The sequence below is a fragment of the Panulirus ornatus genome, chromosome 4 (assembly GCF_036320965.1).
Source record: "Panulirus ornatus isolate Po-2019 chromosome 4, ASM3632096v1, whole genome shotgun sequence".
Taxonomy (NCBI): domain Eukaryota; kingdom Metazoa; phylum Arthropoda; class Malacostraca; order Decapoda; family Palinuridae; genus Panulirus; species Panulirus ornatus.
Window position 1 is genome coordinate 89957361 of NC_092227.1, and position 27950 is coordinate 89985310.

General features: G+C 40.8%; 1 protein-coding gene and 1 pseudogene across 10 annotated transcripts in view; one reads left to right on the forward strand and one right to left on the reverse strand.

Moving 5' to 3' along the window:
• The window catches only part of Ptpmeg (protein tyrosine phosphatase Meg), a 653263-nt gene that overhangs the window by 578130 nt on the left and 47183 nt on the right, over window positions 1–27950 (forward strand). For all 10 annotated transcript variants that reach the window (XM_071657245.1, XM_071657235.1, XM_071657258.1 and 7 more), the window contains 3 exons: window positions 23541–23798; window positions 26710–26923; window positions 27282–27411. In XM_071657245.1, coding sequence (XP_071513346.1) covers window positions 23541–23798; window positions 26710–26923; window positions 27282–27411 — 602 coding nt within the window. The remainder of the gene's footprint in view (window positions 1–23540; window positions 23799–26709; window positions 26924–27281; window positions 27412–27950) is intronic.
• LOC139746259 (uncharacterized) lies at window positions 10675–13752 on the reverse strand (annotated as a pseudogene).

The window sequence follows — 27950 nt, forward strand, 5'->3', positions numbered from 1 at the left end:
TATATATATATATATATATATATATATATATATATATATAAATTTTCTTTCTTTCAAACTATTCGCCATTTCCCGCATTAGCGAGGTAGCGTTAAGAACAGAGGACTGGGCCTTTGAGGGAATACCCTCACCTGGCCCAATTCTCTGTTCCTTCTTTTGGAAAAAAAAAAAAAAAAGAGAGGGGAGGATTTCCAGCCCCCCGCCCCCTCCCCTTTCAGTCGCCTTCTACGACACGCAGGGAATACGTGGGAAGTATTCTTAATCCCCTATCCCCAGGGATAATATATATATATATATATATATATATATATATATATATATATATATATATATATATATATATATATATATATATTTCTGTGAGTCCACGGGGGAAATGAAACACGATAAGTTCTCAAGTACACTTTCGTGTAATAATGTACTCGAATACCCTTCGTCTCATGTTGGTAAGCAATGGGTGTCTACACCGGTCATTTCCCATCAGGCTCACACAGCCAACAGATAGCATTTTACTGAACCTAACTCTACAACGCGGAGGTATGTAAATACGAACAAACTGCTTATGAACGCGCACCTTCATAGAACATACAAACCTCCAACAGCCAGGATCGAACCCGGAACCCCTGTTCAACAGGAAAATGACTGGTGTAGACCCCTTTGCTCACCAACGTGAGACGAAGGGTATTCGAGTACATAGTATTCGAATAGTTATTACCCTATTAGGGGCGATTATATCCTAGCGGTAGCGCTCCCGCCTGTTGCACAGAGAGTCCTGGGTTCGATTCTGGCTGTTGGAGGTTTGTATGATATATATATATATTAATTTTTTTTTTAATTTCCCAAAAGAAGGAACAGAGAAGGGGGCCAGGTGAGGATACTCCCTCAAAGGCCCAGTCCTCTGTTCTTAACGCTACCTCGCTATCGCGGGAAATGGCGAATAGTATGAAAGAAAAAGAAATATATATATATATATATATATATATATATATATATATATATATATATATATATATATATATATATATATATCACGCAGTACTGCGACTTTGTCTCGGAAATACCGAATTTTTGCATGTGGACAGCATTCATGTTACTTGACTAAAGTTATGTAAAGAATAGTAAAGGAAACCAGTTGTCTGCTGGCAGTCATAGTCTTCAAGTTCATGCGTAAGAAAATCCTGAGCAAACTGTCCACTTGTTATAAAAGGTCAGAACTAGAATAAGGTGGTCAGGTTTGGTCAGCACACCTGGAGAAGGTGCAGAGGAGGGCAGCGATGACGGTACCAAATGCTGCAGCAAGTTGTTAGACGCCATAACTTTGGCCACTACGGAATAGAGAAAACTGATGATGACGTGAACCTACACTTTAAGTTTTCAACTAATTTGATAATGTCGGCAGTGTACAGTCCTTCAAAAGATGTAGAAAGAATAACCAGAAGACGTAACATACAATTAACAATCTTCTTAGAGAAGTTGTAGGTAGATAAGTAATGTAGTATGAGAGAAGTTGTAGGTAGATAAGTAATGTAGTATGAGAGAAGTTGTAGGTAGATAAGTAATGTAGTATGAGAGAAGTTGTAGGTAGATAAGTAATGTAGTATGAGAGAAGTTGTAGGTAGATAAGTAATGTAGTATGAGAGAAGTTGTAGGTAGATAAGTAATGTAGTATGAGAGAAGTTGTAGGTAGATAAGTAATGTAGTATGAGAGAAGTTGTAGGTAAATAAGTAATGTAGTATGAGAGAAGTTGTAGGTAGATAAGTAATGTAGTATGAGAGAAGTTGTAGGTAAATAAGTAATGTAGTATGAGAGAAGTTGTAGGTAGATAAGTAATGTAGTATGAGACAAGTGGCAGAATAAAAGAATTGAGTGATGATATTGTAGATGTTATCAGCATACAAGAGTTTAAACACAACTTTTGTGAGAGAAGAGAAGGGTGAAGAGATGGGGGCCCTTAGGGTGTAAAACTCCCTCCCAGAACAGAACAAATTGGTAATTACACACACACACACATACACATACATACGGGCCTTCGTGGTGTGTTGGTTAACGTTGCCATCATGGTTCAGGGACTCAATATTCGTATTATGGGCGCTGCAGTCGGCTCACACCCAACGCAGGTGTTCGTCCTACCCTTTGGGCTGGCCGATAGAAGGTATCTGGCTTAGGTTAAGGTGGGTGTGTACAGTGAAGATGTGTTACTTATACAACACGAATATAAAACTTTTCCTGTAACACGTTGATGGTAATCACAAGCATACGGAATACAAATGATTAATCACTTACAAAGAAGTATTGTAAGAACTTGTTATAACTAACAAGTGCTTGGTGAAGCACCTACATGTAGTGAAGGTTTTCATGTTTACGTGCATGTACTCCCGTAGCCAGAGCTTGTGTGATCTAAATTTAGTGAGAAATGTGTGGATGAGATGTGTAGTTGCACCTGCTGGATAACGCGGAGTTTAGCTTACCTGGGACGGCCAAAATCTCTTGGGAAGAATCGTTAATGAAAGATTGAACATTAATCGAAAAGTTTGGGGTCAGTTAAGTTCGCAAAACGTGTTTATGGGAAAATTTAAGGTAATTACATTTGTAATCTAACCAAATCCAACCTAACGTAGCAGCGTAGTAGAACGGGGCAAATCATGTGCACCATATTACATCCTAGTTATGGAACTATGTCATTAGTTTTATTATTACGTAATGTTTGGAGACCCATGTAATGTGTACCTGTTGTATGTGAATGTTACGATGCTCGGTGTCTGGATTGTTTATCACTACAGCGGGGTGGTTGTCGGGTGCAGTGCAAGCTGTATTTCGTGTCATGAGTCAGCCAGAATTTTTATCTTACAATGTTAACCAAAACTTAGAACTGTAGTGCGGGAGGTGTATGTACCAGCCTGGTAGGTATGATAATACAGGTTGGTCAGGTCACAGGCCCAGGTTACAATGCACCGTCCTGCTTAACTTGTATAACTGATTATCTGATGAGGACAAAATACATTCACGGTCCAGTAAAGGCAACATTGTGAATACAGTGCTAGCTAGACTGAGCTGGGTTGGGTTAGGTGGGGCAAGGCGCACTTTGTGTCTGTCCAGATTTATCGCTTGCCCTTAGATAAGTATTAGTAATCGTTATCACATCATGCTGTACAGCAAGACATATTTTAAGATATTGACTTATGGAACATAACCCCCTGTCGGCCCTTCCCTCTCCCCCCAGTACTCAAGTGCAAAAGGGCATTTTATGTTCAAGAAACTTGGCCCGTTGATGTCCATTGTGATATAGCAAAGTTGATTGTAATAATTTGTAGTTTTTTGTCATGATAGTTATTACTTATCTCCATATGGGTACACAAATGAGCCTCAGTCGCGAAAATTTCATAAGATGTGCAGTGCAAAACAGGTATTAAAACCTACACATACATATACATACATACATACATACATACATACATACATACATACATACATACGTACATGCATGCATACATACATACATACATATTTCCTATACAAACCACGTACAGAAGTAACCTAAAACCGTTAGAAATGGCTTCGCTGTTTTCAGAATGGTGAGGAGCGGATTATGTGCTCAGTGTGCCTTGCCCAGGAACCTAACCATCTCACATATGTAGAATATCTAATAGCCAGAAAGATACATGAAACCCATACTGCAAAACCAATGAACATTCTGGCTGACGGAATTTTGTTTTTCCATTTGTCACACGTTAATACTGGGATCAGATATGACCACCAGAATATTTTGAAACTTCAGTGAACTTTGTGGTAGAATGTTATTTGTTGTATTATGGAAATAGAGAAATGCCTGACACTTGATGGCAATGACCCAGATTTCTTTTCCGTTTTTTATTCTTAATTGTTTTCTCGTTTATTTATTGTTTGTGATACACTTGTTTGTATGATGGCAGTGAAGGATGCGCCTCTCAGTATTAATTAGTGTTGGGTCTAGTGTTGCATTGCTGACCCTAATGAATTAGGCAAGTTGTGATGGCTTTAGTGAAGGTCAGCTTTCACCGGAACTGAGGTAGGGAGACAGGAAGGCAGGCACATTTCCTGCTCCGGCAACGTGTCAATTTAGGTCACACAACTTTCTTTCATTTTAGTGTCATTCATTTTTTGTCCAAGCTACTCTCGAGGGCGGAGCGACCATAGGTGCCACATCACGTTCAAACGATTTTCTTTTTATTCCAAAGATACATGTAATAGTGTGGAAGACTGGGAGTTATGTTATGTGATCTTCAAAGTGGATTAGAGTAATGTCATTAGTGACCTCACCAGAGGCAGCCAGGGCTGGAAGGGAACGACCAGTTTCCCGCCTCTACCATTCTAACATTGACCGCCATTATGCTAGCTAGGCTGCGCCTCCTTCATAACCTCACCGCCACCCCCAAGTGTCACATTTGGTAAAAGTTGTTCGTTACGGGATTATCGGTGAGAATAGTGGCAAAACCGAAGCTCTGATACAGTTAACAGGATGGTGCACAGTGATCAAGCCGGAAAGAAAGTACATCAGTAGACTAGTCCATCACGATCGAGGTCCCTGTCCTTGAACTCATCACGTTGTCACATCGCTTCTCAAGAAATACTGGACGACACCCTACAAACCTCAACAAACAGATAACGTTTTCTCTCAGATGGACAAGTCAATGTTTAGTTTAGATAATATTACGTGACAATAAAACCAGGGGTGTAAGGCAGAGTGGGTGGTGGCGGCAACCTTGCCTGAACCGGTTAGTATGATAATCCAGTTGGAGTAACAGTAGCACGACCTTACCTGTCCAGCCACGGTCGTTCTACCGCCCGGAACCACCTAACAACACCAAAGGGCACGACCACGACTCAACGCCACTATATTGAGTAATTATTGACGTGTTTTGAATATTAATTATTTTGCTGTAGTCTAGTTATGAACCCTCCGCCAGAACTGTCACCCTATTTACTATGACAGTACGATCCTGGAGGACGACAGTATGACCCGTGTGCACAGCGCTTTGTGTATGATGACCACTAAATGTTAGGTTAAAGTCCTAGGTCATCGTACCGTAGAATCATACCGTCGTGCTCAACGGTCGTACCGTCGTGCTCTAGGACCGTACCGTGAATCTCAAGATGTCAGGATTTTCAGAAATTAATTATTAGCTCCAGTCTCTTCCATCGTGCTTTAATCATCTATCCCCAGTGAAAAAATCCCCCCCCCCCTGAAATCCCGCTTGTGATAAGATAAGACAGCTCAGTTGACGTGGCCATCATGGTGGCGTAAGGCCGATCGCTGGTCTTTAGTCATTAACATTGCCACAGTGACGATGTTTGTTACACTACAGCAGCAGCTGTGGGGCTCCGTCCATCTCCGTTCACATAAGCTAAGCCGTCGTCAGTATCATCTCCAGTCATGGCTTGTCTCACGCCTGGTTACTGTTTTTGTGATTGTTTGTGTGTGTGTCTGGCTGTTGGTTTTTTTTTTTTTATGTAAGTTTACTTACCAGAGTAATTAACACCTGTTTCTGCAGTACAGGGAGGAAGTTCTACACTCGTGGGACCCTGTCTCATTAGATTTGGCCATTTGATTTTTTCTTTTACTTTCTATATTTTCCAAATTCAGTTTCCTATTTTATCATATTCCATTCATCAGTTACTGTTATAATGTAAAAGTACTTCTTTGCAAGGACATGTAATACTATTTATGTATTACGGGCAGAGTTTTACACATATGACTGTTCTCTCAACCTTGTATATGTACCATTTCTTATCACATATGCACACATACACGTTTATGACTGAATTATTCGTCTGTATATGAAGTGTGTGTGTATGCTCTATGCAAGAGTAAGTATGTGACATCTCTAAGTAGGTATAATGTTTGAGTAATAATTATTAGATTCTTAGACTTTGGTAATGACTCCACATACTTGGATTGTAAAACGTAATGGTGTTATGATTCTTATTTCAGAGATGATATTAAAGAGTAAAGATTAACTCCGTTATTAAGATGTGCTGACGTTGAATTGTTACCGTTCATTCTTTAGTGGTGGTTTGATATTGGATGGTTTGTGCATTATGCATGGCAGCTTGAGACAGAGTGCAAACGAATGTGGCCTTTTTTTGTCTTTTTCCTAACTCTCCCTCTCACGCAGGGGGGTTGGGGGTCATGTGTAATGTGTGGCGGGTTGGCGAGAGGAATGGATGAAGGCAGCAAGCGTGAATATGTACATGTGTGTATATGTACATGTCTATGTATGTATATGTAGGTATACGTTGAAGTATATAGGTATGTATATGTGCGCGTGTGGGCGTTTATGTATAAACATGTGTATGTGGGTGGGTTGGGCCAATCTTTCGTCTGTTTCCTTACGCTGCCTCGCTGACGCGGGAGACGGCGATTAAGTATAATAATGATAAAAACTATATATATATATATATATATATATATATATATATATATATATATATATATATATATATATATATATATATATTTCCCAGCTAATTGGGATGCAAGTTTGAGTGGAGAAAAATTGGAGGAAGTGAAGTATGTTAGGTAACTGGGAGTGGACTTAGTAGCGGCTGGAACCATAGAAGAGGAAGGGAGCAAAGGTTCTGTGAACAATGAAAAATATGTAGAAGGAGAGGACGTTATCTCGGAGAGCAAAAATGGGTATGTTTGAAGGAATAGTGGTTCTAACAATGTTATGTGGTTGCGAGGCATGCCTTGGGCTATAGATAGGGTTGTAAAGAGGAGGGTGGATATGTTGGAAATGAAATGTTTGAGGACAATATGTGGTGTGGGGTGGTTTGATCGAGTAAGTAATGAAAGGGTAAGAGAGATATGTGGAAATAAAGAGAGTGTGGTTGAGAGTGCAGAAGAGGATGTGTTGAAATGGTTTGGACATATGAAGAGAAAGAGTGAGGAAAGATTGACAAAGGGGATATATGTGTCAGAGGTGAAGGGAACAAGGAGAAAGAGGAAATCAAACTGGAGGTGGAAGGATGGAGTGAAAAAGATTATGAGCGATCGGGGCCTGAACATACAGGAAGGGGAGAGGCATGCAAGGAAGAGAATGAATTGGAACGATGTAGTATACGGGGTTCAATACTGTCAGTGGACTGAACCAGGGCATATGAAGCGTCATGAGTAAACCATGGAAGGGTATGTGGGGCCAGGATGTGGATAGGGAATTTTGGTTTTGTTGCATTACACATGACAGCTAGAGACTGAGTGTGAACGAATGTGGCTTTTTTTTGTCTGTTTTCCTGGCACTACCTCGCTGAAGCGGGGAGTAGCGATGCTGTTTCGTGTGTGGCTGGGTAACGACAGGAATGGATGAAGGCAAGCATGAATATATACATGTGTATATATGTATAAGTCTATATATATGTATGTATATATTTATATATATGTGCGTTTATGTATATATGTGTGTATATGAGTGGATGGGCCATTCTTTGTCTTACCTGCCACTACCTCGCTGATGGGGGAAACAGCGATGAAGTATAATAAATTAATAAGATATTTATGATCTATTTATTCATACTTGACCGGCGTTTACTGCGTCAGAGAGGTAGCGCCAGGAAACTGACGAAGAATGGCCCATCCACTCGCGCACACACACACACACACACACACACATGCGCACATGCATATATATATATATATATATATATATATATATATATATATATATATATATATATATATATATATATATATTTTTGCTTTGTCGCTGTCTCCCGCGTTTGCGAGGTAGCGCAAGGAAACAGACGAAAGAAATGGCCCAACCCACCCCCATACACATGCCTTGATTCAATCCACTGACAGCACGTCAACCCCGGTATACCACATCGCTCCAATTCACTCTATTCTTTGCCCTCCTTTCACCCTCCTGCATGTTCAGCCCCGATCACACAAAATCTTTTTCACTCCATCTTTCCACCTCCAATTTGGTCTCCCTCTTCTCCTCGTTCCCTCCACTTCCGACACATATATCCTCTTGGTCAATCTTTCCTCACTCATTCTCTCCATGTGACCAAACCATTTCAAAACACCCTCTTCTGCTCTCTCAACAACGCTCTTTTTATTTCCACACATCTCTCTTACCCTTACGTTACTTACTCGAGCAAACCACCTCACACCACACATTATCCTCAAACATCTCATTTCCAGCACATCCATCCTCCTGCGCACAACTCTATCCATAGTCCACGCCTCGCAACCATACAACATTGTTGGAACCACTATTCCTTCAAACATACCCATTTTTGCTTTCCGAGATAATGTTCTCGACTTCCACACATTCTTCAAGGCTCCCAGAATTTTCGCCCCCTCCCCCACCCTATGATCCACTTCCGCTTCCATGGTTCCATCCGCTGCCAGATCCACTCCCAGATATCTAAAACACTTCACTTCCTCCAGTTTTTCTCCATTCAAACTCACCTCCCAATTGACTTGACCCTCAACCCTACTGTACCTAATAACCTTGCTCTTATTCACATTTACTCTTAACTTTCTTCTTTCACACACTTTACCAAACTCAGTCACCAGCTTCTGCAGTTTCTCACATGAATCAGCCACCAGTGCTGTATCATCAGCGAACAACAACTGACACACTTCCCAAGCTCTCTCATCCCCAACAGACTTCATACTTGCCCCTCTTTCCAAAACTCTTGCATTCACCTCCCTAACAACCCCATCCATAAACAAATTAAACAACCATGGAGACATCACACACCCCTGCCGCAAACCTACATTCACTGAGAACCAATCACTTTCCTCTCTTCCTACACGTACACATGCCTTACATCCTCGATAAAAACTTTTCACTGCTTCTAACAACTTTCCTCCCACACCATATATTCTTAATACCTTCCACAGAGCATCTCTATGAACTCTATCATATGCCTTCTCCAGATCCATATTTATATATATTTTTTTTTTTTTTATACTTTGTCGCTGTCTCCCGCGTTTGCGAGGTAGCGCAAGGAAACAGACGAATGAAATGGCCCAACCACCCCCCCATACACATGTATATACATACGTCCACACACGCAAATATACATACCTACACAACTTTCCATGGTTTACCCCAGACGCTTCACATGCCTTGATTCAATCCACTGACAGCACATCAACCCCGGTATACCACATTGCTCCAATTCACTCTATTCCTTGCCCTCCTTTCACCCTCCTGCATGTTCAGGCCCCGATCACACAAAATCTTTTTCACTCCATCTTTCCACCTCCAATTTGGTCTCCCTCTTCTCCTCGTTCCCTCCACCTCCGACACATATATCGTCTTGGTCAGTCTTTCCTCACTCAATCTCTCCATGTGCCCAAACCACTTCAAAACACCCTCTTCTGCTCTCTCAACCACGCTCTTTTTATTTCCACACATCTCTCTTACCCTTACGTTACTCACTCGATCAAACCACCTCACACCACACATTGTCCTCAAACATCTCATTTCCAGCACATCCATCCTCTTGCGCACAACTCTATCCATAGCCCACGCCTCGCAACCATACAACATTGTTGGAACCACTATTCCTTCAAACATACCCATTTTTGCTTTCCGAGATAATGTTCTCGACTTCCACACATTCTTCAAGGCCCCCAGAATTTTCGCCCCCTCACCCACCCTATGATCCACTTCCGCTTCCATGGTTCCATCCGCTGCCAGATCCACTCCCAGATATCTAAAACACTTCACTTCCTCCAGTTTTTCTCCATTCAAACTCACCTCCCAATTGACTTGACCCTCAACCCTACTGTACCTAATAACCTTGCTCTTATTCACATTTACTCTTAACTTTCTTCTTCCACACACTTTACCAAACTCAGTCACCAGCTTCTGCAGTTTCTCACATGAATCAGCCACCAGCGCTGTATCATCAGCGAACAACAACTGACTCACTTCCCAAGCTCTCTCATCCCCAAGAGACTTCATACTTGCCCCTCTTTCCAAGACTCTTGCATTTACCTCCCTAACAACCCCATCCATAAACATATATATATATATATATATATATATATATATATATATATATATTTTTTTTTTTTTTTTGCTTTGTCGCTGTCTCCCGCGTTTGCGAGGTAGCGCAAGGAAACAGACGAAAGAAATGGCCCAACCCACCCCCATACGCATGTATATACATACGTCCACACACGCAAATATACATACCTACACAGCTTTCCATGGTTTACCCCAGACGCTTCACATGCCTTGATTCAATCCACTGACAGCACGTCAACCCCGGTATACCACATCGCTCCAATTCACTCTATTCCTTGCCCTCCTTTCACCCTCCTGCATGTTCAGGCCCCGATCACACAAAATCTTTTTCACTCCATCTTTCCACCTCCAATTTGGTCTCCCTCTTCTCCTTGTTCCCTACACCTCCGACACATATATCCTCTTGGTCAATCTTTCCTCACTTATATATATATATATATATATATATATATATATATATATATATATATATATATATATATATATATCTTTCTTTCTTTTTCTTTCGACCTTCGCCATTTCCCGAGTTAGCGAAGTAGCGCTAAGAACAGAGAACTGGGCCTTTGAGGGAATATCCTCACCTGGCCCCCTTCTCTGTTCCTTCTTTTGGAAAAAAAAAAAAAAAAATAATGAGAGGGGAGGATTTCCAGCTCCCCGCTCCCTCCCCCTTTAGTCAGCTTCTACGACACGCAGGGAATACGTGGGAAGTATTCTTTCTCCCCAATCCCCAGGGATATACTCCCAAATACATGATCAAAAATAATTCCCTTACATCTTCATCTTTTATTAAATCTGTAAAATTTTCAAATCATCTGATATTCACAGTTTTGTATGTACAACCATAATAAAAAGAAGTTATTAATTCCTGTGACTTAACTTATCAACATTTTGTACCTATGAATAACTCTGAGCTGTGTGTGGATAAAATGACTCTTGATCTGGAAAAGAGTATGCCTTAGAATTGTATTTAACATGAGCACACACAAGGAATAAAGATTCTCACCCAAAAATATACAGTACTGTTCTCAGTGAATGTAGGTTTGCGGCAGGGGTGTGTGATGTCTCCATGGTTATTTAATTTGTTTATGGATGGGGTTGTTAGGGAGGTAAATGCAAGAGTTTTGGAAAGAGGGGCAAGTATGAAGTCTGTTGGGGATGAGAGAGCTTGGGAAGTGAGTCAGTTGTTGTTCGCTGATGATACAGCGCTGGTGGCTGATTCATGTGAGAAACTGCAGAAGCTGGTGACTGAGTTTGGTAAAGTGTGTGGAAGAAGAAAGTTAAGAGTAAATGTGAATAAGAGCAAGGTTATTAGGTACAGTAGGGTTGAGGGTCAAGTCAATTGGGAGGTGAGTTTGAATAGAGAAAAACTGGAGGAAGTGAAGTGTTTTAGATATCTGGGAGTGGATCTGGCAGCGGATGGAACCATGGAAGCGGAAGTGGATCATAGGGTGGGGGAGGGGGCAAAAATTCTGGGGGCCTTGAAGAATGTGTGGAAGTCGAGAACATTATCTCGGAAAGCAAAAATGGGTATGTTTGAAGGAATAGTGGTTCCAACAATGTTGTATGGTTGCGAGGCGTGGGCTATGGATAGAGTTGTGCGCAGGAGGATGGATGTGCTGGAAATGAGATGTTTGAGGACAATGTGTGGTGTGAGGTGGTTTGATCGAGTGAGTAACGTAAGGGTAAGAGAGATGTGTGGAAATAAAAAGAGCGTGGTTGAGAGAGCAGAAGAGGGTGTTTTGAAGTGGTTTGGGCAGATGGAGAGAATGAGTGAGGAAAGATTGACCAAGAGGATATATGTGTCGGAGGTGGAGGGAACGAGGAGAAGAGGGAGACCAAATTGGAGGTGGAAAGATGGAGTGAAAAAGATTTTGTGTGATCGGGGCCTGAACATGCAGGAGGGTGAAAGGAGGGCAAGGAATAGAGTGAATTGGAGCGATGTGGTATACCGGGGTTGACGTGCTGTCAGTGGATTGAATCAAGGCATGTGAAGCGTCTGGGGTAAACCATGGAAAGCTGTGTAGGTATGTATATTTGCGTGTGTGGACATATGTATATACATGTGTATGGGGGGGGTTGGGCCATTTCTTTCGTCTGTTTCCTTGCGCTACCTCGCAAACGCGGGAGACAGCGACAAAGTATAATAAAATAAATAAATAAAATACTGTTCATCCTGATCAGTAAACCATGATATGCTTTTATGAAGAGACAGAATTTGTATCTTTGACAATATTCCAGAATTTACTAGATCTTGGAGGACAGATTGTAAGTTAGCTCCAAACAATTCTATTGTATTAAGATTTGGTGCTGCATTAACCAAAAGATCTATACAACTCATTTCAGATGCATTTAAAGACTTAACACTCATACCTAGAGATTTCAGCTTTGGTAATTTATTCAGGCCAACTATTGGGAAGCCAGCATCCACTTCAATCCTTGATGCATGAACTGAGAAAACCATCAAACATGGGCACATATCTAAACACTTGAAAAGTACCCTTGCATCAAGGACTTCAAATGTACTTCAATGTAATTCATTTGAAGTAGCTCCTGAAGTTTCAAGAACTGGGATGCAAACACTTAAAGTATCTAAATAATCTTCAACAAGAGGTGATGAATGAGAGAAGCTTGTACATCTCAGTCATTCAACAATATCTTTAATCTTTTCACTTAATTCTTTGGGTTCAGACATCTCATGATAGGTGTGAAAAATTGAAACATGTTTTACTGCTGGATATGTCAGGGATGGCTCACCTTTATTCCAGTTTTCTAGTGTTTATCCTTATTGTAAACTCTACTGTATCAAGATGATAACTTCCTTTTCCTTGTAGGCACAAGGGTGGGTCTAGTAAAGATTTCAGAATGGTAGGAGTAAGCTTACTTTCAGCTATACTTTTTGTCCAGTATGTTTTAATCCTTGGATAAAAATGCTGAAGAAAAAACATTATGTCATCATTTACTAAGTCCATTAACATATTCACACTTTTCAGCTTAGGAAATGAGTTTCAATTGTTCCTTGAAGTCTACATGATTTACTACATGATTTTTGTCCTTACCACCAAAATATGCTTTGAAAAGATATTCTTCACTAACTACATTATGGCCACTCAGTGTTATGGATTCAATATTTGGGCAATGTTTTCTTAACTGTGTGAGAACATGATTACTCAGATTTTTGTAAAGATGAATATCTCTTAGATAAGGTGAATTCTTTATCAGAACAATGATAGGCATGCAGTTACGGAAATTTATGAAGGTTGTATATATTGTTTCTAATCCAAATGGGACCAGGAATTACAAAAACTCTGCAAAGCTACGGCTTAGTCTGCTGTCATACACCTCTCTGCTTTGGCTGATGAATCCAGCTTCTAGACAAAACATTATTTGAATAGTCAACAAGAAGAGAGGCTCACAGTCATCGACTGGCATTAAAAATGTCAGCACATCAGCACAAGCTACACCAACATGATGACGCAAATTCGAACCATGACTTGATAAACACTCATCAGTGCGATACCATTGCTGGACACTCTGGAGATGTCTAATAAGAGTTCTCTTATTTGAACCTGTTTTCTTTGTAAATTTGGAAGTTTTTGGTTTTATCTCTCCATCCCAATATTTTGATATAGCTGGTAGGGTGGTTTGAATAAGCTGATGAGCAACTCTACGTGCAGACTGTTTAACAAGACTTCCTGGCGTTCATGTTACTTCTTCAGGCAACTCCATGTCTGTGATTCAACATCCACAGTAATATTGTTGTGCCACTGATGAAGGATGCAGCAGATATATATGCAGGAGGGTGAAAGGCGGGCAAGGAATAGAGTGAATTGGATCGATGTGGTATACCGGGGTTGATGTGCTGTCAGTGGATTGAATCAGGGCATGTGAAGCGTCTGGGGTAAACCATGGAAAGTTGTGTGGGGCCTGGATGTGGAAAGGGAGCTGTGGTTTGGGGCATTATTGCGTGGCAGCTAGAGACTGAGTGTGAACGAATGGGGCCTTTGTTGTCTTTTCCTAGTGCTACCTCGCACACATGAGGGGGGAGGGGGAAGGTATTCCATGTGTGGCGAGGTGGCGATGGGAGTGAATGGGGGCAGACAGTGTGAATTGTGTGCATGGGTATATATGTATGTGTCTGTGTATGGTGTATGTATATATATGTGTACATTGAGATGTATAGGTATGTATATTTGCGTGTGTGGACGTGTGTGTGTATACATTGTGTGTGGGGGTGGGTTGGGCCATTTCTTTCGTCTGTTTACTTGCGCTACCTCGCAAACGCGGGAGACAGCGACAAAGCAAAATAAAAAATAAATAAATATATATATATATATATATATATATATATACTCAACAAACTTATACCTCTGTAATTTGAGCACTCACTCTTATCCCCTTTGCCTTTGTACAATGGCACTATGCACGCATTCCGCCAATCCTCAGGCACCTCACCATGAGTCATACATACATTAAATAACCTTACCAACCAGTCAACAATACAGTCACCCCCTTTTTTAATAAATTCCACTGCAATACCATCCAAACCTGCTGCCTTGCTGGCTTTCATCTTCCGCAAAGCTTTCACTAGCTCTTCTCTGTTTACCAAATCATTTTCCCTAACCCTCTCACTTTGCACACCACCTCGACCAAAACACCCTATATCTGCCACTCTATCATCAAACACATTCAACAAACCTTCAAAATACTCACTCCATCTCCTTCTCACATCACCACTACTTGTTATCACCTCCCCATTTGCGCCCTTCACTGAAGTTCCCATTTGCTCCCTTGTCTTACGCACTTTATTTACCTCCTTCCAGAACATCTTTTTATTCTCCCTAAATTTAATGATACTCTCTCACCCCAACTCTCATTTGCCCTTTTTTTCACCTCTTGCACCTTTCTCTTGACCTCCTGTCTCTTTCTTTTATACATCTCCCACTCAATTGCATTTTTTCCCTGCAAAAATCGTCCAAATGCCTCTCTCTTCTCTTTCACTAATACTCTTACTTCTTCATCCCACCACTCACTACCCTTTCTAATCAACCCACCTCCCACTCTTCTCATGCCACAAGCATCTTTTGCGCAATCCATCACTGATTCCCTAAATACATCCCATTCCTCCCCCACTCCCCTTACTTCCATTGTTCTCACCTTTTTCCATTCTGTACTCAGTCTCTCCTGGTACTTCCTCACACAGGTCTCCTTCCCAAGCTCACTTACTCTCACCACCCTCTTCACCCCAACATTCACTCTTCTTTTTTGAAAACCCATACAAATCTTAACCTTAGCCTCCACAAGATAATGATCAGACATCCCTCCAGTTGCACCTCTCAGCACATTAACATCCAAAAGTCTCTCTTTCGCACGCCTGTCAATTAACACGTAATCCAATAACGCTCTCTGGCCATCTCTCCTACTTACATAAGTATACTTATGTATATCTCGCTTTTTAAACCAGGTATTCCCAATCATCAGTCCTTTTTCAGCACATAAATCTACAAGCTCTTCACCATTTCCATTTACAACACTGAACACCCCATGTATACCAATTTTTCCCTCAACTGCCACATTACTCACCTTTGCATTCAAATCACCCATCACTATAACCCGGTCTCGTGCATCAAAACCACTAACACACTCATTCAGCTGCTCCCAAAACCATGTATACCCCATGTATACCAATTATTCCCTCAACTGCCACATTACTCACCTTTGCATTCAAATCACCCATCACTATAACCCGGTCTCGTGCATCAAAACCACTAACACACTCATTCAGCTGCTCCCAAAACATGATCTTTCTTCTCATGCCCAGGTGCATATGCACCAATAATCACCCACCTCTCTCCATCAACTCTCCATGTATATATATATGTGTATATATTATATATATACTATCCCTGGGGATAGGGGATTAAGAATACTTCCCACGTATTCCCTGCGTGTCGTAGAAGGCGACTAAAAGGGGAGGGAGCGGGGGGCTGGAAATCTTCCCCTCTCGTTTTTTTTTTTTTTTTTTTTTTTTTTTTTTTTTTTTTTTTTTTCAAAAGAAGGAACAGAGAATTGAGCCAGGTGAGGGTATTCCTTCAAAGGCCCAGTCCTCTGTTCTTAACGCTACCTCGCTAATGCGGGAAATGGCGAATAGTTTGAAAGAATAGTGGTTCCAACAATGTTGTATGGTTGCGAGGCGTGGGCTATGGATAGAGTTGTGCGCAGGAGGATGGATGTGCTGGAAATGAGATGTTTGAGGACAATGTGTGGTGTGAGCTGGTTTGATCGAGTGAGTAACGTAAGGGTAAGAGAGATGTGTGGAAATAAAAAGAGCGTGGTTGAGAGAGCAGAAGAGGGTGTTTTGAAGTGGTTTGGGCACATGGAGAGGATGAGTGAGGAAAGATTGACCAAGAGGATATATGTGTCGGAGGTGGAGGGAACGAGGAGAAGAGGGAGACCAAATTGGAGGTGGAAAGATGGAGTGAAAAAGATTTTGTGTGATCGGGGCCTGAACATGCAGGAGGGTGAAAGGAGGGCAAGGAATAGAGTGAATTGGAGCGATGTGGTATACCGGGGTTGATGTGCTGTCAGTGGATTGAATCAAGGCATGTGAAGCGTCTGGGGTAAACCATGGAAAGCTGTGTAGGTATGTATATTTGCATGTGTGGACGTATGTATATACATGTGTATGGGGGGGGGGTTGAGCCATTTCTTTCGTCTGTTTCCTTGCGCTACCTCGCAAACGCGGGAGACAGCGACAAAGTATAAAAAAAAATATATATATATATATATATATGTAGTGAATGTAGGTTTGCGGCAGGGGTGTGTGATGTCTCCATGGTTGTTTAATTTGTTTATGGATGGGGTTGTTAGGGAGGTAAATGCAAGAGTTTTGGAAAGAGGGGCAAGTATGAAGTCTGTTGGGGATGAGAGAGCTTGGGAAGTGAGTCAGTTGTTGTTCGCTGATGATACAGCGCTGGTGGCGGATTCATGTGAGAAACTGCAGAAGCTGGTGACGGAGTTTGGTAAAGTGTGTGGAAGAAGAAAGTTAAGAGTAAATGTCAATAAGAGCAAGGTTATTAGGTACAGTAGGGTTGAGGGTCAAGTCAATTGGGAGGTGAGTTTGAATGGTGAGAGGCTGGAGGAAGTGAAGTGTTTTAGATATCTGGGAGTGGATCTGTCAGCGGATGGAACCATGGAAGCGGAAGTGGATCATAGGGTGGGGGAGGGGGCGAAAATTTTGGGAGCCTTGAAAAATGTGTGGAAGTCGAGAACATTATCCCGGAAAGCAAAAATGGGTATGTTTGAAGGAATAGTAGTTCCAACAATGTTGTATGGTTGCGAGGCGTGGGCTATGGATAGAGTTGTGCGTAGGAGGATGGATGTGCTGGAAATGAGATGTTTGAGGACAATGTGTGGTGTGAGGTGGTTTGATCGAGTAAGTAACGTAAGGGTAAGAGAGATGTGTGGAAATAAAAAGAGCGTGGTTGAGAGAGCAGAAGAGGGTGTTTTGAAATGGTTTGGGCACATGGAGAGAATGAGTGAGGAAAGATTGACCAAGAGGATATATGTGTCGGAGGTGGAGGGAACGAGGAGAAGAGGGAGACCAAATTGGAGGTGGAAAGATGGAGTGAAAAGGATTTTGTGTGATCGGGGCCTGAACATGCAGGAGGGTGAAAGGAGGGCAAGGAATAGAGTGAATTGGAGCGATGTGGTATACAGGGGTTGACGTGCTGTCAGTGGATTGAATCAAGGCATGTGAAGCGTCTGGGGTAAACCATGGAAAGCTGTGTAGGTATGTATATTTGCGTGTGTGGACGTGTGTATGTACATGTGTATGGGGGGGTTGGGCCATTTCTTTCGTCTGTTTCCTTGCGCTACCTCGCAAACGCGGGAGACAGCGACAAAGTATAAAAAAAAAAAAAAATATATATATATATATATATTTATTTATTATTCATATATTTATATATTTATATATATATATATATTACTTATATATATATATATATATATATATATATATATATATATATATATATATATATATATATATATATATATATATATATTTATTTATTATTTATATATTTATATATATATATATATATATTTATTATTTATATATATATATATATATATATATATATATATATATATATATATATATATATATATATATTTTATTTATTTATTTTGCTTTGTCGCTGTCTCCCGCGTTAGCGAGGTAGCGCAAGGAAACAGACGAAAGAAATGGCCCAACCCACCCACATACACATGTATATACATACACGTCCACACACGCAAAATATACATACCTATGCATCTCAATGTACACATATCTATACACACACAGACATATACATATATACACGGGTACATAATTCATACTGTCTGCCTTTATTTATTTTCATCGCCACCCCGCCACACATGGAATAACAACCCCTTCCCCCCCTCATGTGTGCGAGGTAGCGCTAGGAAAAGACAACAAAGGCCCCATTCGCTCACACTCAGTCTCTAGCTGTCATGTAATAATGCACCGAAACCACAGCTCCCTTTCCACATCCAGGCCCCACAGAACTTTCCATGGTTTACCCCAGATGCTTCACATGCCCTGGTTCAATCCATTGACAGGACGTCGACCCCGGCATACCACATCGTTCCAATTCACTCTATTCCTTGCACACCTTTCACCCTCCTGCATGTTCAGGCCCCGATCACCCAAAATCTTTTTCACTCCATATTTCCACCTCCAATTTGGTCTCCCACTTCTCTTTCCCTCCACCTCTGACACATATATCCTCTTGGTCAATCTTTCCTCACTCATTCTCTCCATGTGACCAAACCATTTCAAAACACCCTCTTCTTCTCTCTCAACCACACTCTTTTTATTTCCACAAATCTCTCATCCACCCTCCTGCACACAACACTATCCATAGCCCATGCCTCGCAACCATACAACATTGTTGGAACCACTATTCCTTCAAACATACCCATTTTTGCTTTCCGAGATAATGTTCTCAACTTCCACACATTCTTCAAGGCTCCCAGGATTTTCACCCCCTCCCCCACCCTATGATTCACTTCCGCTTCCATGGTTCCATCCGCTGCCAGATCCACTCCCAGATATCTAAAACACTTCACTTCCTCCAGTTTTTCTCCATTCAAACTTACCTCCCAATTGACTTGACCCTCAACTCTACTGTACCTAATAACCTTGCTCTTATTCACATTTACTCTTAACTTTCTTCTTTCACACACTTTACCAAACTCAGTCACCAGCTTCTGCAGTTTCTCACATGAATCAGCCATCAACGCTGTATCATCAGCGAACAACAACTGACTCACTTCCCAAGCTCTCTCATCCAAAACTCTTGCTTTTACCTCCCTAACAACCCCATCCATAAACAAATTAAACAACCATGGAGACATCACACACCCCTACTGCAAACCTACATTCACTGAGAACCAATCACTTTCCTCTCTTCCTACACGTACACATGCCTTACATCCTCGATAAAAACTTTTCACTGCTTCTAACAACTTGCCTCCCACACCATATATTCTTAATACCTTCCACAGAGCATCTCTATCATATGCCTTCTCCAGATCCATAAATGCTACATACAAATCCATTTGCTTTTCTAAGTATTTCTCACATACATTCTTCAAAGCAAACACCTGATCCACACATCCTCAACCATTTCTGAAACCACACTGCTCTTCCCCAATCTGATGCTCTGTATATGCCTTCACCCTCTCAATCAATACCCTCCCATATAATTTACCAGGAATGCTCAACAAACTTATACCTCTGTAATTTGAGCACTCACTCTTATCCCCTTTGCCTTTGTACAATGGCACTATGCACGCATTCCGCCAATCCTCAGGCACCTCACCATGAGTCATACATACATTGAATAACCTTACCAACCAGTCAACAATACAGTCACCCCCTTTTTTAATAGATTCCACTGCACTACCATCCAAACCTGCTGCCTTGCTGGCTTTCATCTTCCGCAAAGCTTTTACTACCTCTTCTCTGTTTACCAAATCATTTTCCCTAACCCTCTCACTTTGCACACCACCTTGACCAAAACACCCTATATCTGCCACTCTATCATCAAACACATTCAACAAACCTTCAAAATACTCACTCCATCTCCTTCTCACATCACCACTACTTGTTATCACCTCCCCATTTGCGCCCTTCACTGAAGTTCCCATTTTCTCCCTTGTCTTACGCACTTTATTTACCTCCTTCCAAAACATCTTGTTATTCTCCCTAAAATTTAATGATACTCTCTCACCCCAACTCTCATTTGCCCTCTTTTTCACCTCTTGCACCTTTCTCTTGACCTCCTGTCTCTTTCTTTTATACATCTCCCACTCAATTGCATTTTTTCCATGCAAAAATCGTCCAAATGCCTCTCTCTTCTCTTTCACTAATAATCTTACTTCTTCATCCCACCACTCACTACCCTTTCTAATCAACCCATTCTTTGTCTATTTCCTGGCACTACCTCTCTGACATGGAAAACAAAGAGGACATATGTGGTAGAGGTGGAGGGAACAAGGAGAAGTGGGAGACCAAATTGCAGGTGGAAGGATGGAGTGAAAAAGATTATGAGTGATCAGGACCTGAACATACAGGAAGGTGAAAGGAGTGCAAGGAATAGGGTGAATTGGAATGATGTGGTATATCTGGGTTGACGTGCTATCAGCGGATTGAACCAGGGCATGTGAAGCGTTTGGGATAAACCATTGAAAGTTTTGTGGGGGCCTGGATGTGGAAAGGGAGCTGTGGTTTCGATGCATTACACATGACAGCTAGAGACAGAGTGTGAACGAATGTGGCCTTTTGTTGTCTTTTCCTGGCGCCACCTCGCATGCACACTTGAGGGAGGGTGCCATTTCATGTGTGGCGATGTGGCGACAGGAATGAATGTGTATATATGTATATGTCTGTGTATGTATACGTTGAAATATATAGGCATGTATATGTGCGTGTGGACGTGTATGTATATACATGTGTATGTGGGTGGGTTTGGCCATTCTTTTGTCTGTTTCTTTGCGCTACCTCGCTAACGCGGGAGACAGCGAAAAGTATAACAAGTATGAATAATTTACATACTATTTTTATTATACTTAATTACTGCTCCCTTCCTTATATCTCCTTACATATCACCAAACTTAAGTAAGATTGCTCCAAAATACTTAAATTCTTTCACTTCTTCCGGTCTTCCTCTCCCACCATGCCTATAACACAGTACACTTTCTTCTTTCACTCTATAGGGCTTTGGAAAATCTGTACTTTCACTCTGTTTCCTTTCAAACACCATTACTGTACTTTTGTTTGCATATACCTTCAATTGTCTATGCTTACTCATCATAAAAGACACTTACAACCTTCGGTAACTCCTCTTCACACCCCACAAACATCACAGTATAATCTCCAAACAGGTTTGTCATTACCACCATACCTTAACACCACACTCCATCTCTGCACCCCCTTTTCCTAGTTTTGCTTTCAACTTTTTTAAAAAGCCATGGTGACATTACACAACCCGGCCTCACACCCACATGTTTACCGAATCTTTCACTAATTTTTCCATCCACTCTTACACTTGCATTTGCTACTCTGTAGAAGACTCAAATACCATCCAACAGTTATCTCCCACCTTATATAACGGTAACGAATCCCATGAAGCATTCTACTTGACTCTGTCTTACACTTTCTCCAGATCCATTAAAAACTGCAGCACTTGTTACCTCTTTGCTGGGTACTTTTCCGCTCTCATTTTCACCCAAAACTCTGATTATGCATCCCCTACCTTTCCTAAAACCCCCTTGCTCCTCACTTATACATTGTCACTTCCATCACTCTTATTAGTCAGAACTCTTGCATACACTTATCCTGGTGACTTAATGGACTTATTTCCCTATAATTGCTACATACATCCCTAGCACCTTTTCCTTTGTGTAAAGGACAATAATAGCTTTTACCCAATCATCAGGAACAACCGTCTGTTTCCATGCTAGATTACATATCAAATGTATCTAGTCTATCACACTTTCCCTTCCATACTTCAGTATTTCATCCTTAATCCCACCTACTCCAAGTGTGTTGTCAACCTTCAGCCTCATTATTGCCCTCTTTACCTCCCATCTTGTTATAGGCCCTTGCATCTGTATCCTCTTCCTTCCATCCTTCATACCCATGTATGTAACAGCTCCTGCCTCACCTCCCACATTTATCAGTTCTTCATAATATTCTTTCCATCTTCCTGTCACTTCCTCCTTTTGATCAGCAACTCCCCTTCCTTACTTCTCACATAGCATATCCACTTTTACATTCTTCTCTTTCCTTTTTTGCCACTTTCCAGTACAATTTCTTATTTTCCCTAAACTTTTCATTCAATTTTCTTCCAAAATCTTTATCTATTTTCTCTTCCTTTCCTTTATCATCTTAACATTCCACTGACATATTTTATATTCTTCCCTCCTCTTTTGCTGAATGGAGTAATCCCCATATTTTATCTGGAGATGGTCTCATCTCAGTATGGTGCTTACAAAGACCCTGAGCTATGTGGCCACTGCTTGTTCTTGGAAATGTCCTTTTGTATTTATGCTAAGTATTTCTTAATGCACAAACTTGAATGCAGTTTTAAGATTTGCTAACAAAAATTTGGTCTTAACTCTTCTTTGAAGGTGGGAACCTGGCAGTAGACTAGAGACGAAGGCTACTTAGGCCTAAGTCTTTCACAGATAGGTTTCTGCATCTTATTTCCTCCTGAAAGATAATCAGATTGAGGCCTTTTACTTTTGATTACCTATATATACCATTTGGAGAGGGAGTTTTGCACTCATGGGGTCTCATCTTTATCATACAACTCAGATTTCTGTTTGCTGTTTGGAGTAACCGTCTTCATTAATTTTAACCCATTTGGCCACAGCTGTTTCCCCACAAAATTTCTTATTTAAATCTTTTAACAAGCTTCTTGCTTAATTTCATATTATGTCCTCTAGTTGTTCTACCCTACATCTCTTAAAGAACTGTTAACTGTCTTCACCTTCAGTTTGTTTGAAAACTTAGAGTTGTGGCCAGAACAATCCTCTCTTCTCTGTGTATTGTTCTTGTTGTACAGACCAATAAACAGCAGAATTACAAAATTTAGGCTATTTATTGAGATTGTAATATGATTTTTTATAAGTTTGCATGTCTGCTTTAGGGATCTGGGCATTTCTTCCCTTTGCCATCTTAGAGGACTCAGGACACCCATTCTTCAAAATTAATTCCCATGCGAGATGCATGTCCACATGCACTTGATTCATCCCAGGTGTGATTAGGATACTGCATTGCTACATCTGGGGTTTTATATAATGAAAATGTTGAATTATTTAATTGGCTTTTGATTTTTATGGTAAAAGACTAATACACACCATGGTTATTAGATTCATATTTAGTTTGCTCCTTGTATATGTATCACTCTTAATTAGTGTATGATGTTTGTTCACAGTGTACCTGGCAGAGGAGCTTGAGGAGCCAGCATTCCAGTATGTTCCTGAGGCTCTGCCAACCAGTGTCAGCGTTGGAGTATCAGGAAGTCAGACAGCCCCACTCCATGAGTCCATGCTTTTACTTTCGGAAGGTTTAGAGGCTGGGTCCCTGGTAGCACAATTTGAACAGTTATACCGTCGTAAACCTGGTCTCACTGTCACAGAAGCTCGCAGACCAGAAAATGAAAAAAAGAACAGATATCGTGATATTTCACCATGTAAGTTTATTTAGATTCCCATGAATAGTGTCGGATACCATTTACACTACAAGCAAGTTTATCCTCAGTCCCATTTAGCACTTGTCAGGTATCACAGCACATTAAAGTAATAGGAATAATGAAAACAAAAAGAAAATTATGCAATTTTTTCAGCACTTTTTTCTTTTTTCCCTTTAAAGCAGGTTGATACGAACTGAATTTTTGCCTGGTAATTCTTTTAGCAAGTCAAAACCACACTTTCACTTTATCTGACTCATAGTGTCTTTCAGAGAATTTTGCTAGTGAAGTTGGCTGTCTTATCACTAAAGTAGTCCTCACTTATTAGCACAATGAAGTAAGAATGAAGGTTGCCTTGGGAAACCTCTAGAAAAAGGAAAGTAAAAGTTTAGATGCAGAGGAAAAAAAATCATACTGGAGGAAACATGAGAAAAAGGCAGTCTTTGAAAGTTCCTGTGGAATTTAGAGAATATATGGCAGACCAACAGGTGATGGAAATGATTTACAGTAATCAAAATAGTGATCAGTTCTTTGCTTTTTCCCACATTTACCTCCCTCACCACCCTAACCATAAGCATTAAATAGCCACAGTGATATCACACACTTTTGCCATAGACCATCCTCCACCAGGAACCACTCACTCTCCTCTCCTATTCACACACTGGTCATCCTCTCTTGATAATAACTTCTCTGTTTGTAATAGCTTTCTTCCCACACCATATTTATTTTATTCATTTATTATACTGTGTTGCTGTCTCCCGTGTTAGCGAGGTAGCGCAAGGAAACAGATGAAAGAATGGCCCAACCAACCGCATACACATGTATATACATACACGTCCAGACATGCACATATACATACCTATACATCTCAACGTATACATATATATATACACACACAGACATATACATATATACACATGTACATAATTCATACTGTCTGCCCTTATTCATTCCCATCACCACCTCACCACACATGAAATGACAACCCCCTCCCCCCGCATGTGCGCGAGGTAGCGCTAGGAAAAGACAACAAAGGCCACATTCATTCACACTCAGTCTCTAGCTGTCATGTATAATACACCGAAACCACAGCTCCTTTTCCACATCCAGGCTCCACGAAACTTTCCATGGTTTACTCCTGACACTTCACATGCCCTGGTTCAATCCATTGACAGCATGTCAACCCTGGTATAACACATTGTTCTAATTCACTTTATTCCTTGCATGCCTTTCACCCTCCTGCATGTTCAGGCCCTGATCACTCAAAATCTTTTTCACTCCATCTTTCCACCTCCAATTTGGTCTCCCTTTTCTCCTCGTTCCGTCCACCACTGACATGTATATCCTCTTTGTCAATCTTTCCTCACTCATTCTTTCCATGTGACCAAACCACTTCAAAACACCCTCATCTGTTCTCTCAACCACACTCTTTTTATTACCTCACGTCTCTGTTACCCTTTCATTACTTACTCAAACATCTCATTTCCAGCACATCCACCCTCCTCCACACAACTCTCCACACCTTGCAACCATATAACATTGTTGGAACCACTGTTCCTTCAAATATACCCATTTTTGTTTTCCAAGATAATGTTCTCGCCTTCCACACATTTTTCAACGCTCCCAGAACTTTCGCCCCCTCCCCCAGATCTTTGAATACCACATACAAATCATTCTGCTTTATTTATTACTTTACACACATTCTCTAAATCTAACATCTGATCCAAACATCCTCTACTGTTCCTCACCAGTCTGATGCTCTGTATATGACTTCATGCACTTAATCACCCCTTTTCCATACAACCAAGTACTCTAAACAAACTTATGCCTTCTTAGTTCAAACACTCACCTTTGCCACTCTTTCCTTTATACATTGGCACTATAGATGCATTCCATCAATCTTCAGGTACTTCACCATGATCCATACATACACTGAAATCCCAACCAAACATTCCTGCAACACATACACCCCTTTCATAAGAAAATTCAACTGCACTCCAGCTGCCTTATTACATTTCACATTGCGCAAGATTTTCACATGGTCACCAAGTGATGAGACAGATTGGTATAAGAATAACTTTAAATGGCAAAGAAGTGGGGGAAATGAAGTACTCTAAATACTTAGAAGAGAATGAATATGGCAACAGATGGAACCATGGGGACTGTAGTGAGTTATAGGGTGGGAGAGTAGGGATGATGTCCTAGGTGCATTGAAGAGTGTAATGAAGGAGAGTTCATTGTCTGTAAGGGAAAGAATGGGTATGTCTGAAGGTATAGGAGTCCCATTAGTGTTATTCTTGGGTCCAGAATGCAAAAGAATGAAAGAAGGTGGACATGCCTAAGGATAGCATGTGGTGCAAGCAGGGTTGATTGTGTTCAGAATGACATTTTGAGAAAGAGGTGTGGTGGTATGGTCAGTAATGAGAGAGCTGACCATGGTGTGCCAAAATGGTTTTGACACAGAAAGGAGGATTGTGGAAAGACTGACTAATGGGATCTTATGTGTCAAAAGTGAACGGGGAGAAGACCAATGAGATATAAGGATAGAATGAAAGGCTGTGGATTATTAGGGCCTGGTCATTTAGGAGGGTTAGTGGCATGTATAGGATATAATGAACTGGACTGATGTGGTATAGTAGAGGTGACATGCTGTCAGTGGGAACCAGGACATGTAAAATGGTCAGGGTAAACCATATAAAGTCTTGTCTTGTGGGGCCTGGCTGTGGATGATGAGCTATGGTTTTGGTGCATTGTACACAAAAGCTAGATAGTTGATGTGAGCAAGTATAACAATTGTTTGTGTATTCCTGATTGCACCTTGCTAAGGCAGGAAAAGCAGTTGTTTATATTGTAAGATGTTACTTACGAAAAGTTTGATTGGTGAATGCTAAACTTACCTGATTATTCCCTTCAGATGACACAACACGAGTCATCCTCACAAATGCACCATCAGGTGATTACATCAATTCCTCATATGTCAATATGGAGATTCAAGGATCGGGTATTATCAACCGCTATATTGCCTCTCAAGGTCCATTAGCAGGAACATGTACTGATTTCTGGCAGATGGTCTGGGAACAGCAGTCAACACTAATTGTCATGCTCACGACAGTTGTAGAGCAAGGCAGGTGAGTTGTAGTACTTGTATTTTATGATAAAAAGAGAATTCATTTTAACAAAGGTAATTTGATGCAGTATAATGGATATGGAAATGATTGAGACATTGAAGATTAATCAGCTGCAGTGTGAATGAGATTTTAGCTTAGGCATATGATAGCATTTTTCTTGTATAGATTTTGAAAAGATATTTGTTGGGATGTATAGGAATTTTTGCTCTTGTATTGATAAAGTTTATTTTGAAAAACTTTTCATTTAATTATTATGACACTGTATGAGCAATAAATTCACAAATATTTGGCAAGTAATAATATTTATTATATATTTTGTGGTATTTTATATATGTCAGCCTTGATTATCAATTCACAGAGTAAAATGCCATAGATACTGGCCAAGACTTTATGAGACAGTAGACTTTGGTACTCTGCAAGTCACCTGCCTTAAAGAGGAAGAGACTCCAGGTTTTGCCTTTAGGGAATTTACACTCATCAACACTGAGGTTAGTTTATTACCTTGAGATGGTACAGTATGGGCTTATGATTCATGTTTAATGAATATGTGTGTTATATATAATTTTGATTGCAGTGGATCTTTTCATGTGAGTTGCTACAGCTACCAATTTGTTCAGAACAAAAGCATTACTCTGACCACACACCATTCTCTACAACTTCTGAAACCACACTGCTCCTCCCCAATCTGATGCTCTGTGCATGCCTTCACCCTCTCAGTCAGTACCCTTCCATATAATTTTCCAGGTATACATAACAAATGTATGCCTCTGTAGTTTGAACACTCACCTTTACCCCCTTTGCCATTGTACAATGGCACTATACATGCATTTCATCAATCATCAGGCACTTCACCATGGTCTGTCTATACATACATTGAATATGCTTACCAGTCAATCAACAACACAGTCACCCCATTTCTTAGTAAATTCAACTGCAATACCATCCACTTCCTCTCCTTGCTCCTCTGCCTTGCTTGAAACAGGAAAGTTGACAAAAAAGGCTATGTTTGTTCACACAGTCTCTTGCT